Source organism: Schistocerca cancellata, chromosome 8 (assembly GCF_023864275.1).
Source record: "Schistocerca cancellata isolate TAMUIC-IGC-003103 chromosome 8, iqSchCanc2.1, whole genome shotgun sequence".
Lineage (NCBI taxonomy): Eukaryota > Metazoa > Arthropoda > Insecta > Orthoptera > Acrididae > Schistocerca > Schistocerca cancellata.
Window position 1 is genome coordinate 345,128,937 of NC_064633.1, and position 18,616 is coordinate 345,147,552.

General features: G+C 43.2%; 1 protein-coding gene across 1 annotated transcript in view; it reads right to left on the reverse strand.

Moving 5' to 3' along the window:
* The window catches only part of LOC126095564 (nose resistant to fluoxetine protein 6-like), a 586,153-nt gene that overhangs the window by 42,886 nt on the left and 524,651 nt on the right, over window positions 1-18,616 (reverse strand). The window contains exons 11-12 of the mRNA XM_049910342.1: window positions 14,929-15,118; window positions 8,110-8,252 (exon numbers count right to left, since the gene is read on the reverse strand). Of these exons, the coding sequence (XP_049766299.1) occupies window positions 8,110-8,252; window positions 14,929-15,118 (333 nt within the window). The remainder of the gene's footprint in view (window positions 1-8,109; window positions 8,253-14,928; window positions 15,119-18,616) is intronic.

Sequence of the window (18,616 nt, forward strand, 5' to 3'; positions counted from 1 at the left end):
CCAGACACCACACTTGCTAGGTGGTAGCCTTTAAATCGGCCGCGGTCCTCTAGTATACGACGGACCCGCGTGTCGCCACTGTCAGTGATTGCAGACCGAGCGCCGCCACACGGCAGGTCCAGAGAGACGTCCTAGAACTCGGCCCAGTTGTACAGCCGACTTTGCTAGCGATGCTATACTGACAAACTACGCTCTCATTTGCCGAGACGATAGTTAGCATAGCCTTCAGCTACGTCATTTGCTACGACCTAGCATTGTAAAACACGTACCGTCAAGAGCGATGTACACCAATTATGGATTAAAGTTAAGTATTCCAGCAACTACGTTCTTTTCTTACTAGACTCATCTACTTTACTGTTCCAGACCTCACGCCAGTCTGCGTGAGCTAAACGCGTGCTATTCGGCTACAAGTCATAGTGGATTGGCTGTCTGGTCAGTCCACTACATAAATGTCACTACAGATATTCGGATTGAGACTATGACATGTTCGATATGCCTGCCATCATTGGCGATGATATGGCGCAGATGAAAAGCGAAATTCTGCATGACCCGCTGAAGTATCGGAATATCGATGCTGTCGATGACCTGAATGGCTGTTTTCAGCTCAGCAATGGTTTTGGGGGTTATTGCTGTACATCTCGTCTTTAATATAGCCCCACAAAAAGGAGTCGCATGTGTTGAGATCCGGAGAATATGGCGGCCAATCGAGGTCCATGCTAGCGGCCTCTGGGTACCCCAGAGAAAGCGGTCCCCAGAGTGCTCCTCCAGGGCAAGAAACACTCCGCTGCTTCGATGGGGTCGAGCTCCGTCTTGCATGAACCACATCTTGTCGAAATCAGGGTTACTTTGGATAATGAAGATGAACTCGTCTTCACGTACCGTTCGGTAGTCGCCATGCCATCAGGGAACATCGCACCGATTATTCCGTGACCGGACATTGCACACCTCACAGTCACCCTTTGAGGGTGACGAGACTTCTCGATCGTGAAATACACATTCTCAGTCCGCCAAAAGCGCCAATTTTGCTTATTGACGAACCCATCCAAATGAGAATGGGATTCGTCGCTAAACCGAACCATGCGTGAGCATACTAATTCCCATCAGCCCTGCTGCCAGCCGTGCAGTTTGAACGTCCTACCGCAAACCGTTCAGAAGTTATGACGATTTTATTTCATACAGTTCAATAATTACCACCCTGTAGGCTTCTGGGGAATGTGTTACATGACCAGCGCCGGCCGCGGTGGCCGTGCGGTTCTGGCGCTGCAGTGCGGAACTGCGGGACTGCTACGGTCGCAGGTTCGAATCCTGCCTCGGGCATGTATGTGTGTGATGTCTTTAGGTTAGTTAGATTTAAGTAGTTCTAAGTTCTAGGGGACTGATGACCTCAGATGTTGAGTCCCATAGTGCTCAGAGCCATTTGAACCATTTTTGAACATGACCAGCAGCTTAATCCTTTCCGTCTTCAGCATGTCGCAGCAATAGCACCTGTAAGGCGTGCTGTTCGAACAATGGTTTTTACAACAGACTACCCTGCACTTCTTATTTCAGGCCGTAGTCCTGCGCACAGACGAGGCTTTGTTTACTGGTGAAGGCTGATTCAATATCCACAATTCGCGTGTTTGGGCACATATGAATCCACAGGTATTCAACCTCGTGCTCGTCATCAGTGATTCGATATTAATGCATGGGCCGGAATACTCGGTAACAGGTTGATTGGACCATACATTCTTCCATTCAGGCCTAACGGACGGAGATACCACATCTTCATGGAGCATACGTTGCCAGAACTGCTGGAGGATGTACCTCTGAATGTTAGGCGAAAAGTGTACTTTTAGCACGATGAGGCGGCAGTCCGGTTCAGCATTGCTGTCAGGAATCATCTGGGAGCCGCGAGAGATCGGCCGAGGTGGCCCTCAGGTGTGTGGATTTCTTCCTCTGAAGGCGTATGGAACACCTGGCGTGTGAAACATTTGTGGAAACAGAAGAAGACCTCGTCGCTAACCGTCGCTGTTGGTACCACTGCGGACATGCCAGGAATCTTCGAACGGACATTACATTCAATAGTCCGAGAATGTACTGCGTGTGTACAGACCAAGGATCGCACATTCGAGCAGTTCTTGTGAGTGCCACTGCTCTAATTAGCATGCTAGACTTCTACTGTGTAAATCGTCCTAGCATCAGAAATTGCCGTCAGGGACCATCTTTTGGTTTGATGTTTTCTATCTACTGTATTAATTTGAACGGATAGGCTCGGAACGCCGTGTATTCATTGACGGGATACTGCTGTAACGAGATCGTACACACAATATTGTATATCAGTGATGGCCCGCAAGATGGGTTTGCACTTTATGTATTCTTGCTTGGGTAATTCCATTTTGTACTCTATCTTGTATTGACATCAGTGTTTATACTTTGTAGGTCTTGCACATCTACTCTTTTAGTCACGTGGTATAAACCATTATTTTATTGTGTTCCGTCTCTTACATGAGATATGACTGTGATGCAGACATGGCGGCTTTGTCTTAGTTTGCGAACATACATTACGCACCTCGATATGTAATTGACCTTCGTTTATTGTTAATTAATTGCTTTTAATGCCTTTTCTTAGTGCAGTTTTTTTGCAGACATTTCAGATCTGAAGATAACTGAATAATCATGGGAGACTGGTAATCATTTATGTAATTGCGATCTCGCCTTTTAAAAGATTTTTAGATCGCGTGTCTCTTTCCCTTGTTATGTCAATAATAAAGAATCAATTTACTTTTAATTGATGAACTGTCACAATTGTCCTTACTTCTTGAAGGTTAGTCACTAATTTCTTTCAGTAACATCTCAGCAGTAAAATTAATAAGAAACGTTTATTGTTCATCTCATTCATGTAAATATGGACTCGGTTTCTTCCCTCAAGTCTCCTTTCAACATGGTTGTCCAAAGCTCTATGTTCAGAGTCCATGTTAAGGTGGGGCAGAGATTCGAATGTAACCAATTTTTCTGTGCGACAAATAAGTTTCAGCCGCTACGACCACATGTGAGGAAGAGAGGGGGCAGGCTGAAGGGAATAGAAGTGGAGGCGGATGCGTCCTGGCCTACTGCCAGAGGTCAGAGTTTTTTGTACGCCTTTAGCGACCCAGCTTAATGGGAACAGAGAGTGCGAGCTGTGTACGTGAAACGCGTTTTTCTGTCGTCAGTAACTTTTGCTTTGACCATGCAGCTGTTATAAAAATCGTGAATCTCACTCAACCAGCCGAAGAAATTGTTTCGACTTCTCTTGTATATCCGAGCTGGTACCAGACTGGTCGTAGACCCAAGTCCATATAGTACGATCGGAATGAGAAAGAGACATTTGCAGAAGCAAAAACGCTTTTTGAAGACAGAGATGACAAATGAACATGTCTGCAGGACACAGGACGTCAACACTTGAAGGGTGTGACACAACTTGCCAAGTGAGAAAATGCCTCCTAGTAATAACTTTCTTGGCGTTCATGTGTGCCTTCCTACCTTGGGAGCCGGCCGAAGTGGCCGTGCGGTTAAAGGCGCTGCAGTCTGGAACCGCAAGACTGCTACCTACGGTCGCAGGTTCGAATCCTGCCTCGGGCATGGATGTCTGTGATGTCCTTAGGTTAGCTAGGTTTAATTGGTTCTAAGTTCTAGGGGACTGATGACGTCAGATCTTAAGTCCCATAGTGCTCAGAGCCATTTGAACCATTTTTTGGAGACGTCGTCCTGGTGTGGAAGAGTTGACTTACAAGCATCCCCTTGAGTGCGAGGTCGCAAGTTCAATCTTTGGTAAGGCTCATTTGAAAGTGTTCTGTTAGTAATTACAACAGGAAAAGTATTAGCTGCTAATGACTCACCTGTTGCTTCAGGAGGGCGACAGAAAATGAGTGTCCGGGAGGTGCAAGATCAATCTTCTTTGGGATTGTTGTGTTACACTTAACAAAATGGGCACAGACCATTAACTTGCAACATGAACACCGAACGAAAAATGGCGTGCCAGGTTCGCACGATCGAGATCGGAGGTGAACTACTTGGGAATTCGTACAGGACGTCCAGATAGGTATCCACGCTTAAGGAATGCATATAGAATCATATTCGTGTGACATGGTGATGAGAACTGATAGAATGCGAAAGTATGCTACTGAATGTGAAACAGTATGTCATGGAGATTATCGTGAAACTGGCTATCCTTTAAGGTGTAACTGCAGATAACGCGATGATATGTTTTATAGGCGCGGAAGAAACAAACATCCTGCCAATTATGATTAAAATATTTGCTATAAACTGCCTGTATTATACGTTAATATACAAATAGAAATAAGATATCAGATCACCTGAAGTTTGTTCTTGCAGTAATTTATTTATTTACTTATTTTATTTTGTGCTCTCGTGTTATCGCCAGGCTGATTAAAATATTTGCTCTTATATCGACTTTAATACATGTCGTTGATCTAGTGAGAATTAAAGGAATATTAAAGAACTAAGCGTATCACAGGATACCAATCAAAAATGCAACTCCATCCGGCAAGAGACTTATTGGTCTTGGGTTTGTACTGTAGCAGGATAATGATCCCAAACATGCTACTAAACTGTGCAGGGGGTATGCCAATAGAATAGGGATATGTAGAGAACTGAAGAATATGGCTGGGTCAGTTCATTCACCTGGCTTAAATCCGGCCGAACTATTTTGGAATGAACTTGAAAAACATTATAAAATCTCATCTCCAGAATGCCAGGAGTTTGTGCAGCTGTTCTGAGGACAAAGGGTGGGTACTTTGAAGAGGCTAAAATCTAAACCATATTGTATTGTACTTAACCACAGAGAGACAAAATATTGATTTTGATGGTCTGCTTAGTTCGTACAATAAAAACTGACGGAAAAGAGTCGCAACACCGAAAAGTAATTAATGTAGAGTAATGGAATTTCGGGAATACATTTGTCTAGGTAACATATTTGAGTAAAATCAAAGATTAATGTAAGCGCGAAATAAGCCATTGCAAACAGGAAATGCTGGTACATTAATAACCGATGTAACCGACAGAACGTTGAATGCAATCATGCAAACGTGCTTGCATTGTGTTGCACAGGGGCCGGTTGTCAGTTGGTGGGATAGACTTCCATGCCTGTTGCCTTTAGTCAGTCAATACAGGGGCGGTTAATGCTGTTTGTGGATGACGCTGGAGTTGATATCCCGTATGTCCCATATGTGCTCGATTGAAGACAGATCTGGTAATCGAGCAGGCCAGGGCAACATGTCGAAACTCTGTACGGCATGTTGGATTACAATAGAGGTATGTGGGCTAGCGTTGTACCTTTGGAAAACACCCCCTGGAATGGCAGCACAACAGCTCGAATCACCAGATTGAGAAACTTCCTGGCAGATTAAAACTGTGTGCCCGACCGAGACTCGAACTCGGGACCTTTGCCTTTCGCGGGCAAGTGCTCTACCAACTGAGCTACCGAAGCACGACTCACGCCCGGTCTCACAGCTTCACTTCTGCCAGTATCTCGTCTCCTACCTTCCAAACTTTACAGAAGCTCTCCTGCGAACCTTGCAGAACTAGCACTCCTGAAAGAAAGGATATTGCGGAGACATGGCTTAGCCACAGCCTGGGGGATGTTTCCAGAATGAGATTTTCACTCTGCAGCGGAGTGTGCGCTGATATGATATCAGCGCACACTCCGCTGCAGAGTGAAAATCTCATTCTGGCACCAGATTGAGGTGCGAATTTGCGGTCAGAGTATGTGGGATAACTACGAAAGTGCACTTGCTGTCATATGAAATCGCACTTCAGACCAAAACTTCACGTGAACGTCCACTTTGTGTTTGCCACACAGACAGGTTGGTTGCAGGTTCACAACTGGCTTCCTCCTTATAAGCAACACACGACCGTCATTGTTACCGAGGCAGAACCAGCTTTCATCCGAAAACGCAACAGATCTCCACCCTGCGTTCCAATGAACTCTTGCTTGACACCACTGAAGTCGCAAATGGAGGTGGTTTGGGGTCAATCGAATGCACTCTACAGGGCGTCTGTCTCGATGCTGTCCTGGAAGTAACCGATTTGTAACAGTTCGGTGTGTCACTGTTGTTTAAATTTCTGCTGCAGATGCAGTACGATGCGCCAGAGCCACACGCCGAAAACGACGGTCTTCCCTCTTGGTAGTGACACGCGGCTAACGGAAGGCCAGTCTCCTTGCGACCGTACATTCCCGTGAGAATCGCTGGCAGCGATCATGTACAGTGGCTACGTTTCTGCCAAGACTTTTTGCAAAATATCGCAGAAGAAACATCCAGTTTCTCGTAGCCCTATTACACGAGGTCGTTCGAACTCAGTAAAGTGTTGATGTGGTGTCACCGCCAGACACCACACTTGCTAGGTGGTAGTCTTTAAATCGGCCGCAGGCCGGTAGTATACGTCGGACCCGCGTGTCGCTACTATCACTGATTGCAAACCAAGCGCTGCCACACGGCAGGTCTAGTCTAGAGAGACTCCCTAGCACTCGCCCCAATTGGACAGCCGACTTTGCTAGCGATGGTTCACTGTCTACATACGCTCTCAATTGCAGAGACGACAGTTTAGCATAGCCTTCAGCTACGTCATTTGCTACGACCTAGCAAGGCGCCATATTCTTCAAGAATGTATTCTGAACAGATAATCTTGTGAATCATGTACCGTCAAGAGCGATGTTCATCATTAATGGATTAAAGTTAAGTATCAAACTAATTACGTCCGCTTTCTGAATTCTCACACCTTGTCATGTTCCAGACCTCACGTCAGTATAGTTCTTCCCTCTTCACGCCAGCCTGCGTGAGCTAAAACGCGTGCCTTTCGGCCCCCACTAGTTGGCTCTTCTGCCAACACAACAGTTGATAATGGCGTCTTTGTCGCCTTAAAGACATTCTTGACTAACATCAACTCTTCACGTCCTGTCCCCAAGGTAATAACCATTACAGCCTGTATTTGAAGCAAACCTGATTTGCATCCTCATACTGGTGCTAGTAGCGCGATTCTTATGCGACTGACGCGAAATTGGAATAGACTGTGGTGTCACCGCCAGACACCACACTTGCTAGGTGGTAGCCTTTAAATCGGCCGCGGTCCGCTAGTATACGACGGACCCGCGTGTCGCCACTGTCAGTGATTGCAGATCGAGCGCCGCCACACGGCAGGTCTAGAGAGAAGTCCTAGCACTCGCCCCAGTTGTACAGCCGACTTTGCTAGCGATGGTTCACTGACAAATTACGCTCTCATTTGCCGAGACGATAGTTAGCATTGCCTTCAGCTACGTCATTTGCTACGACCTAGCAAGGCGCCATTACCATTTGCTATTTATCTTGTGATGCATGTACCGTCAGACCGATGTTCACCAATTATGGATTAAAGTTAAGTATTCCAACAACTACGACCTTTTTTGCTAAAGTCTAACTTCCTTAAATGTTCCAGACCTCACGCCAGCCTGCGTGAGCTTAATGTGTGCCTTTCGGCTACCAATCATAGTGGCCTGGCTGTCTTGCCAAGTCAAAACATAGATGTCGTATTTCAGATGTAGAAACACGGCTACCAACTTTCGTTTACATCACACAACTCCTTCTTGGTGCTGCTCAGGGTAGTTTTTATCATGGGTGATCGAAAACTTTTGACCGGTAGGGTACTTTCTGAACTTTAGATTTTCAAGTAGGGCAGAACTTTGTTAAAATGCAGTGAGGTATATATTTTGACTATTAGGACGCTAATGACAGACGTTTCATCTCGAATGACACTGAATTATCCTTCGAACATCCAGGAGTGGGAGCGTGGAAAAGATGGCCGTTAACTGTATTATTCCACTCCTAAGTAGCAGAAACACCACACAATCTAATTCCGTTCTAGGAGCTACCGCTCCCAAATCTTCTATTTACTACACAAATTTCCCATTTAAGTGCAAATTAAATATGATAATTAATAAACGTCAAAACAATAAAAACCCAATCACCTGGACACTCGGTGAAGCCATAACAATCAAAGTAGTCGGTATGGACTACTCTTAGTTAACAGAAACTCGACATTACCGTAAACGAGCGTCAGTGTTACAAACGAATAGGGCTTCCTTTGCCAGACTGTACTCACCACGCGCGACTCAGCTACGTACTCCTCGTGGAACTGGAGGCCGAACTTGCACTTCTGCATCGTGTAGTGCGCCAGGTAGGCGCTGTACGTGAGCCTGCCCAGCGGCTGGAAGGGCCGCCAAGACAGCGCGGACGACGCGAACCCTGCAACACGGCTCCGTGTCAGGGACAGCACCTCTGCGAGGGATGGGGCTGCGCTTCAGATGTTACGTAGCTGCGTCCTCACAGCGTGTTATCGCAGCTGGAGGCGGCAAGGTGGTGGCCTCGACATACAAAGAAATGCCTTCTTGTGTTATAATAAGATATAGAAGACATCACCTAAAAATAAGCTTCTAACTTATAGAATTACATTCCGCCTGAGATATATTGAGTCTCACCTTTATCCTACTAACGTAGAAGTAAATATGCTCGGAGTAGTGGAGCAACTCAAATCACTTAATAAAAGCGAGTCTTCTGGTCCAGACTGTATACCAATTAGGTTCCTTTCGGAGTATGCTGATGCATTAGCTCCATACTTAACAATCATATACAACCGTTCGCTCGACGAAAGATCCGTACCCAAAGACTGGAAAGTTGCACAGGTCACACCAATATTCAAGAAAGGTAGTATGAGTAGTGACTAAATTACAGGCCCATATCGTTAACGTCGATATGCAGCAGGATTTTAGAACATATTTTGTGTTCGAACATAATGAATTACCTCGAAGGAAACCGTTTATTGACACACAGTCAACATAGGTTTAGAAAACATCGTTCCTGTGAAACACAACTAACTCTTTATTCACATGAAGTGCTGAGTGCTATTGACAAGGGATTTCAGATCGATTCAGTATTCTTGGATTTCCGGAAGGCTTTTGACACTGTACCACACAAGTGGCTCGTAGTAAAATTGCGACCTTATGGAATATCGTCTCAGTTATGTGACTGGATTTGAGATTTCCTGTCAGAGAGGTCACAGTAATTGACGGAAAATCATCGAGTAAAACGGAAGTGATTTCAGGCGTTCCCCAAGGTAGTGTTATAGGCCCTTTGCTGTTCCTTATCTATATAAACGATTTGGGAGACAATGTGAGCAGCCGTCTTCGGTTGTTTGTAGATGACGCTGTCGTTTATCGACTAATAAAGTCATCCGAAGATCAATACAAACTGCAAAACGATTTAGAAAACATATCTGAGTGGTGCGAAAAGTGGCAGTGGTTCCTAAATAACGAAAAGTGTCAGGTGATCCAAATGAGTGCGAAAAGGAACACGTTAAACTTCGGTTACACGGTAAATCAGTCTAATCTAAAAGCCGTAAATTCAACTAAATAACTAGGTATTACAATTACGAAGAACTTAAATTGGAAAGAACACATAGTAAATGTTGTGGGGAAGGCTAACAAAGGCTGCGTTTTATTGGCAGGACACTTAGAAAATGTAACAGACCTTCTAAGGGGACTGCCTACAATACGCTTGTCGGTCCTCTTTTAGAATACTGCTGCCCGGTGTGGGATCCTTACCAGGTAGGACTGACGGAGTACAGCGAAAAAGTTCAAAGAAAGGCAGCACGTTTTGTACTATCGCGAAATATGGGAGAGAGTGTCACAGAAATGATACAGGATTTGGGCTGGAAATCATTAAAAGAAAGGCGTTTTTCGCTGCGACGGAATCTTCTCACGAAATTCCAATCACCAACTTTCTCCTCCGAATGCGAAAATATTTTGTTGACACCGACCTACATAGGGAGGAACGATCACCACGATAAAATAAGGGAAATCAGAGCTCGTACGGAAAGATATAGGTGTTCATGCTTTCCGCGCGCTATACGAGATTGGAATAATAGAGAATTGTGAAGGTGGTTCGATGAACCCTCTGCCATGCACTTGAATGTGATTTGCAGAGTATCCATGTAGATGTAGATGTACCTGTATCTTAGATACTATCCATGAAGAAATGAATTAAAATTTGTGCCAAGACTGGGGCCTTGAATCCAGGTCTTCTGCTTAGTAGGCAGATGTGTTAGCCCCTGTACCACCTGGCTCTGTGGCTAACACAAATGCACAGACTACCCTATTCCAATGCCCGCTCTAACATATACTTCAAACACGCCATAAACAAGGTAGCTAGACTACACCATCAAAATACTGCCGATGTAAAAGGGAAAGGAAAATTGGAAATTGGTGGTAAGTTCCTATGGAACCAAACTGCTGAGGTCATCGGTCCCTAGGCTTACACACTACTTAATCTAACTTAAACTAACTAACTTATGCTGAGGACAACACACATATCCATGCCCGACTCGAACCTCCGACGTGGGGGTGGGGTGGGGGTGGGGGGTGGGGCGAGCTGCGCGAACCGTGGCGCAGGGCGCCTGAGACCGCTTGCCTACCCCGCGGAAGGGAAAGGACTAGGGTAGTCCACGCACCTGTGTTACCCACAATGTAGTGAGTAACACATCCGTCTAGTAAGCAGGGGACCTGGGTTCGAGCCCCCAGCCTTGGCACAAATTTTAATTCATTTCTTCAGCTTCTCGACTACTAACTCAGGTCTGAACGTGAAGATTGTTAAATTCACACCTCATATCAATAGGTGAACGACTTATGATTACTCTCCACATTAAACTGTCGTCCCTCCTCCTCTCTATCAATCACTTTATTTGCATCTCCCAATCCCCACTCTCGCTCTGTCTCACACACCAGCAAACACTTCAAATGTCAGCAACACTTTGAAATCTCGTGCTGTTCCTCAAACAAAATGCAACGAAACAAACATCACATATCTATAATACCATGTGAAATGGCGGCAGAAACGTCGTATTTTGCTGATGAAATAAATCAAATTCGACTGTAGTTGGTACAAACGGCAGCAACAAAAGGGACAAGTATTTTAACACTCCAATACAGGGTAACTAGACAACAGCATCAAAAACCGTAACTAACATCCAAAATAACGCGATGTAATAGAGAGATTTTAAATCTGGAATGGAGGAAACCAGAAAAATAGAAAAGGTTTCGTTGTTTGCAGATGACAAGCCACATGATTACCAATACGCGAGTACATATCTGACAGCATCGTGTGAGGTATGTGAACAACTGTGTAACTATGTTACTTCCGAATTGGTATATTAGTCTTAATTTTCAGCACAGGAACATTTAATGCCTCAAATCTGTGACACGTGTCTTTAGCTGTATATGTATAACATATCTATAATACCATGTGAAATGGCGGCAGAAACGTCGTATTTTGCTGATGAAATAAATCAAATTCGACTGTAATTGGTACAAACGGCAGCAACAAAAGGGACAAGTATTTTAACACGCCAATACAAGGTAACTAGACAACAGCATCAAAAACCGTAACTAACATCCAAAATAACGCGATGTAATAGAGAGATTTTAAATCTGGAATGGAGGAAACCAGAAAAATAGAAAAGGTTTCGTTGTTTGCAGATGACAAGACACGACGCTATCGTCGTCGTTCTAAACAAACAATATGCGAGTACATATCTGACAGCATCGTGTGAGGTATGTGAACAACTGTGTAACTATGTTACTTCCGAATTGGTATCCTAGTCTTAATTTTCAGCACAGGAACATTTAATGCCTCAAATCTGTGACATGTGTCTTTAGCTGTATATGTAAACTAACGTAAAATTCGACGCTTAGTTATTGCTCCTTTAACCCAAAATTCATATAACTTGAAAAGATGTTAACATTAATGATAATTATCAGAAAGAAAATAAATAAAACCCGTTGGAGGCAGCACAGAAAGTACTGAAACATGTTTGCCTGAAACAAAACCTAATCAAACGGTGTCTTGCGTTCCCTCCTCAGTTTTTAATTGTATGTAGCATATAAGCTGGATTCCAATTTCTAGATCAGGGAATAAACCCGCTGTCGTGATTATATCATATACCTTAGACCATGTGCGTTGCTGCATGTTTCCAGTAGGTGGAAGCATGTGCTTTAAAAAAGGTGTTTATCGCTGTGTCAGTACGTCTTCGAGAAATAAAGATAATTTCCATTTGTTTTTAATAATTTTGAATTAAATTGTGTTAAGAACATGCTGTAATATACCAACATATCCTACAGTATGGAATAGGGGAGAGTGGGGCACATTGAACCATAAAAAATATTTCTCTGTGTTACTCACCCAATAATTTTATTACAGAGTTGTGATTTACAGATGTTACAGTTTAATCATTCAAGTATCAAATGGCCTTATATGATTGCATTGTCATTAATTGTTTTTTAGCTGCAGGCCTTTGAAGAAAATTTGGTAAATGGTTCATTGTGCCCCACATGTGGGGTGCAATGAACCACTTTAAACACGTTCATTGAAAGAACCTATTTAGCATACAAAGTAAGTGTAAATATACTTTAAACATAATGTGTACATATATTCCATGTGTGAATCATATATTTAAATCTGTAGGCACACAATCATGTTACTTATTTTGGAATTACCGAACATTAATAGACTCGAAGCTGATTCCAAACTTGAAATATGATTTTTGTCTCTTTGTCACACCATCAGTAGCAGGTCGTGGGAGCACATAAAGTATGTTGCTATCTGGAACAAAAGCTTCATCCTTTACCTAATTCTTTCTCCTGCTCCACAGAAAATACCTTACAATTGTTACAGTTTGGTGTCAATTTTTCTCTGGAACTACATTTAATGTCTTGAACATATCAGTAAAGAGTTGGGCAAGGTATTAAATAAGATTTAGCTCCTTGGTAAACTGCCATGCCCTTATTAAGAACATCCTGTACAGCTTCTTGCATAACGTAATGGTCAGTTTTACCTCTATCCGTCTTCCTGCGGTATGAAAGAACCATGTTCAAGCCTGATAATATAAAACAGGACTGCTGAACGTCTGTGATTTAAAAGCCTTAAATTCCTACACATATGTCCCCCCCCCCCCCCCCCCCCGAGGAAACAAAGTACAGAGTGCTTGTATTGGACACTTAAAAGATTCCTGGGGCACAATGAACGATGGCTCATTGTGCCCCGGGAGAGCTTGGTCCAATGTGCCCCAACAGTACATATTTCAAACAAAGCTCATGTGAGGTTATGTATGAACATTGTTAATATTTGAAGATCTATATCATTAAAATACAGTATTGATATTGTTACAATGACTTACTTTCTCTAAAATTTGGTGACGAAGGATTGAACAAAATTCAATCTATCTATGTCCCCAAAAATTACTTCACTGTCGCGAAATTAACATATCACCAGTACAACACTAATGGCGGGAACTACATCCTGCAGAAAACAAGTGGCAGTTGACAGAGCAGTACTGACAACATATGCACAGAGGAAAAAATAATTTACCACCTTATACTGAAATTATGCTACCTGATTCATTGTGCCCCGTGGTTCAGAGTGCCCCACTCTCCCCTACGTGGGATAAGTGGAAAATATGGAAGTAAAATACCAAAATACAGCGATATATTTCTTCGATGTAGCACTGGAGTTTGGTTCAGCAACGATCTAACTTTCACATTTCAGAGGTATTGTTTTCATAATTTTTAGGTATTTAATAGTGAGTTTTCAGAATATTGGAAATATTTTAGTTAATTTCTAACATAAATAATACTCTCTTTGAAAAAGTTGTAAAATTTTGATGAATCACACCAGTTTTTTAAATTTAGTATTTTAATCTTATTTTCTCCCAGAACACTGCACTGACAAACATTATACTTATGATTCAAAATACTCTTTCAAATCTGAAGAGCATGAGACGAAATTTCTCTCCAGTTTACGAGTAACTTATTAAAGCGTGTGTAGGCTTCGATTCAGGGAGGGGGAGGGGGGGATAGGTTATCAAAGAACAACCCTTGTGAAACTAAAAAACTAACTTTACTGTGAAATAAAAAACATCAACAGCCAAAATACAGGCGGTCCGTTCTGAAACCCACAAATATGAAGTCAAAATTTGCTGTTTGCTAACATTCAGTGTTGTGTTGCTCTACTCCATGCGTTCACTGATTTCTTTTGCTTTGTCTGATAAAAATTTTGTAGTTCCACACTTCTGCGTATGATAGTAAACTGAATCGGGATGTAAATAACAATGTGTATGTGTGTGTGTGGCGGTAACGGATATTCAGCTTTTAAGTGCCATTTTTCAAGAGCTCGTTTTTGAAATGTTTACACGACACAGTTTGATTCTGTAGAGCTTAAATTGCTTTCGATTGGGACTTCACGTTCCTGTTCATTAAACTGGTGGTACCATTTAAAGAACTTCAAAAAATGGCTCTGAGCACTATGGGACTTAACATCTGAGGTCATCAGTCCCCTAGAACTTCTTAAACCTAACTAACCTAAGGACATCACACACATCCATGCCCGAGGCAGCATTCGAACCTGCGACCGTAGCCGTCGCGCGGTTCCAGACTGAAGCGCCTAGAACCGCTCGGCCACACCGGCCGGCTGAAGAACTTCGTTGTGAAACAGTATTTAAAGAACTCTTCAAAATAGGCAGCGAAAATCAGGTCTAATAGTTTCAGTACCTCATGAAGCAGATCCATGGTAAAATAACATCACATCGAATTTGTATGTCATATCCTTTGACAGTATTTATTAACGGAATGCGCTGAATACTTTGAAGTCAAGAGCCCAGTTAGACGCGCTGTATTTGTAATAACATACTAATTCGATCCCAGGTTAGCAGTCACAGATACTTTAATAACTGTAACATTTTCGACCGTGAAAGTTAGCATTTTGTGTCACAACTATTTTGTGACATACTCGAACAATCTTATTGTTAGATGAAAACGAATGAGGTTTGCACCTTTGCTCTGTGAATAAATCGAAATGTAAGAGAAAGAGTTCTTACAGCCGACGCCCGACGCAGAGGCGAAGAAGACGAGGGCGATGCCGACGCCGTAGGTGAGGCGGAAGAAGGCCTGGTAGACAGCGGCGATCGCGGGGCTGTCCAGCCAGTCGTCCTGGTAGAAGGGGTACGGCGACACCAGCGTCGCCATCGGCAGAGTCAGCGGCACCACCCAGCACACCGCCACGGCCCACTGCGGAACACACAGCTCACTCTCACCAGCATCACACGCCGACCGACATCTCCCACAAAAATCCTTCATCCCTCAATCCGACATCTCCCTCAAAACATCCTTCATGACCTAATTCAGGATCACTGCCCAGCATAGAACAAACATAAACGCTAAACACACAATACTGCAATATGCATCCCAACAAATACTACATCAGATCATATACCACATAGCAGAGGCCTACAACCCACTGCAGAACATACAAAAACTCTGAACATTCTCGCGTTACACTGTAATGTCTAATACAGTTCAATATCTTCCATCCTTCGTCAGCCAGCTCAGAACCAGCACTGGCTGTGGAACAACTACAAGCACTAGACTCTCTCATGTCATCCACCAATGCCACTTGCTGCCCTATACCTCATAAAATCGCTCATTTACCACCCAGCTGAGGATCACTACCCACTGCATAACACACAAATTTTGGTCGCTGATCTCATATGCCAGTAAGAAAATGCATCCTAACGTTTCCCACAATACATCCTTCATCACATAGCCTAACATCTCACTCATTAGGTCTTTCATGATCCAGCTCAGGACCACTGTGCACTGCAGACAAACATTCAACAATTTCATTTTGCGTACCAAGATCACTTGCAGCCCAAATCTCCTACACTAGTTCATTAGCGCATGTAAATCCCAGCTGAGGACCAACACTGACTGCAGGACACACACAAATGTTGGTCACTGATCTGATACATCAGTACCAAAAGCACACAACATCTCCCACAATACATCATTCTTCACTCAGCCCAACTTAATCCTCAAATCACCCTTTATGATCCAACGTAGGCCCACTGCCTACAGTAGAGTACACAAATACACTGAACAATACCATATGCAGCCCAGCATCTGCTACACCAGATCATTTACCACACAGCTGAGGGCCACCATTTACTGTCGAACATACAAAAACTCTCAACATTCTCGTTTTACTCAGTAATACCACATACAGCCCAATATCTTCCATCCCTCATCTGTCAGCTCAGAAACACCAAGGCTGCAGGACACACACAAATGGTGGTGACTGATCTGGTACACCAGTACCAAATGCATCCCAACATCTGCCACAATACATCATTCTTCGCTCAGTCCACTGGGCTGTCTCATGTCACTCACCAATATCACATGTTGCCTGATACCTCCTACAATGTCTCATTTGCCACCCATGTGATGACCACCACCCAATGCAGAACACACAAATGTTCGTCACTGATCTCATACATCAACAAAAAATACATTCCAACGTTTCTTACAATACATCTTTTGTCAACTGAGCCCAATATCTCTCTCATTACATCCTTCATAACCCAGATCAGGACCACTGTGCACTGCAGACAATCATTGAACAATCTCATGTTACACAGCTGTATCACACACAGCCCAAATCGTCTACACTGATTCATATTGTGACTGTTGATATTTTTTTAAAAATATCGGGAATCCGATATATCGATATTTAGCAAATATAATTTTCAGCGCTCGATGTATTGAAAAAAGTACCAATAAATCGACGGCAAAATAGCGACATACCTGCCTATAAAAATATCGGCTGCACTGCCGGTTTTATGGCTGTATATTTAAGTATTGATTTATTATTAGATATTCTGTACATCAGCAAGCTAGCAGCCCGCCTATACCCTTTAGAGCAATAATTGAAAGGAAAACGATGCACATTCATGTTTGGTTATAACCACTTTGCTAACTATGGTAACTGCATGTAAGTGGCACGATAAAAGGCGTCCAGTGGGTCCGTCGTTCGGTTTCGTCACATATCGGATTTGTCCGGAACACCTCATGGCGACTTCCTTGTTTTTTCATGTCTGCCTACGACAGCGACCTAGCAGTTGTAGTGTCGAAATTCCGTGGCGAAGCCAAACGTTGCATTTCCTGTTGGTAGCGCCGAGCCGATTTACGTCAACATTTCCCCTCACACGTTTCCATCCACCACAAAAATCAATCTTGTCATTTAGATTTTTGTTCATCATGTTCGGCAACTGTTTTTGAAGAAGGCCGATGTGGAGAAATAGCACACTAGTTGCGCTAAAAATTGTTTTTCGGACTGGTGTGCTATTTCTTCGCAATGGAAATCTTGTTATTCCATTCACACACAGCCACTCCCTAGTGCAATCGGACTACTTCTTTTGTGCCACATATACTTGTTTCGCACAGTCAAAGAGAAAGTTTGGACGTGCCGGAAGCTCAAAAAGTAGTAAGACTCCTTCACACAGTGAAAGTAAAATTATGTTCTATTACAATTTCAAAAGAACAGCTTCAAATATTTACCGAAAAATTATGAAAAAAGTATAATATACACTAAAAACTAAAAACATCGGAACTCGATATTTCCATTTTGATATCGATACATCGAGATATCGCAGGAGAAATTACGCCATTAAACATCAATATTTTTCGAGAAATCGTACACCTGTACCAAATGCATCCCAACATCTCCCACAATACATCATTCATCATTCAGCCCAAATTCACCCTCAATACATCTTTCATGACCCAACTCGGGACCACCGCCCACACTAGAATATACTCAGACATTGAACATTTTCGTTACACATCAGTACAATTTTCAGCCCAACATCTACTGCAAACGATGATTTACCACCCCCATGAGAGCCACTATTCACTGTAAATATACAAAAACGCTGAACATTCTTATGTGACATTTTAGTACCACAAACAGTCCTAATCTCCCATCCTTCACCAGCCAGCTCACAACCATCAAAGACTGTGGAACACATATATGCAATGGGCTCTCTTATGTCAAACATGAGTACCATATGCAGCCTGACACCTACAACAGATCATTTACTGCTGAGCTAAGGACCACCACCCAGTGCTGAACACACATAAATGTTGGTCACTGATCTCATCAGTGCCGCATGGATCCCAATATTTCCCGCAATACATCCTTCATCACCCAGCCCAACATCTCCCTCAATACATCCTTCATGACCCGAGTCAGGACCTCTGTGTATTGCAGAACACACACAAACGCTAAACATTCTCATGTCACATGCTAGTACAACGTACAGCATTAAAGATTGTCACCTGATACACTGGTATTACATGCTGACAAACATATCCCCAATAAATCCTTCATGACCACGTATCAGGGCCACCAATGACTGCAGAACACACACAAAATCTGGTTAAAAAATGGTTCAAATGGCTCTGAGCACTTTGGGACTTAACTTCTGAGGTCATCAGTCCCCTAGAACTTAGAACTACTTAAACCTACCTAACCTAAGGACATCACACAATCCATGACCGAGGCGAACCTGCGACCGTGGCGGTCGCGCGGTTGCAGACTGAAGTGCCTAGAACCGCTCGGCCACCCCGGCCGACACACACAAAATCTGGTTCTTCCAGTATCATACATCATTCTTCAACACACTCTTTTGTCTGGTCTCACCCTGAAATAAAATTACTTATCCTTAAGAA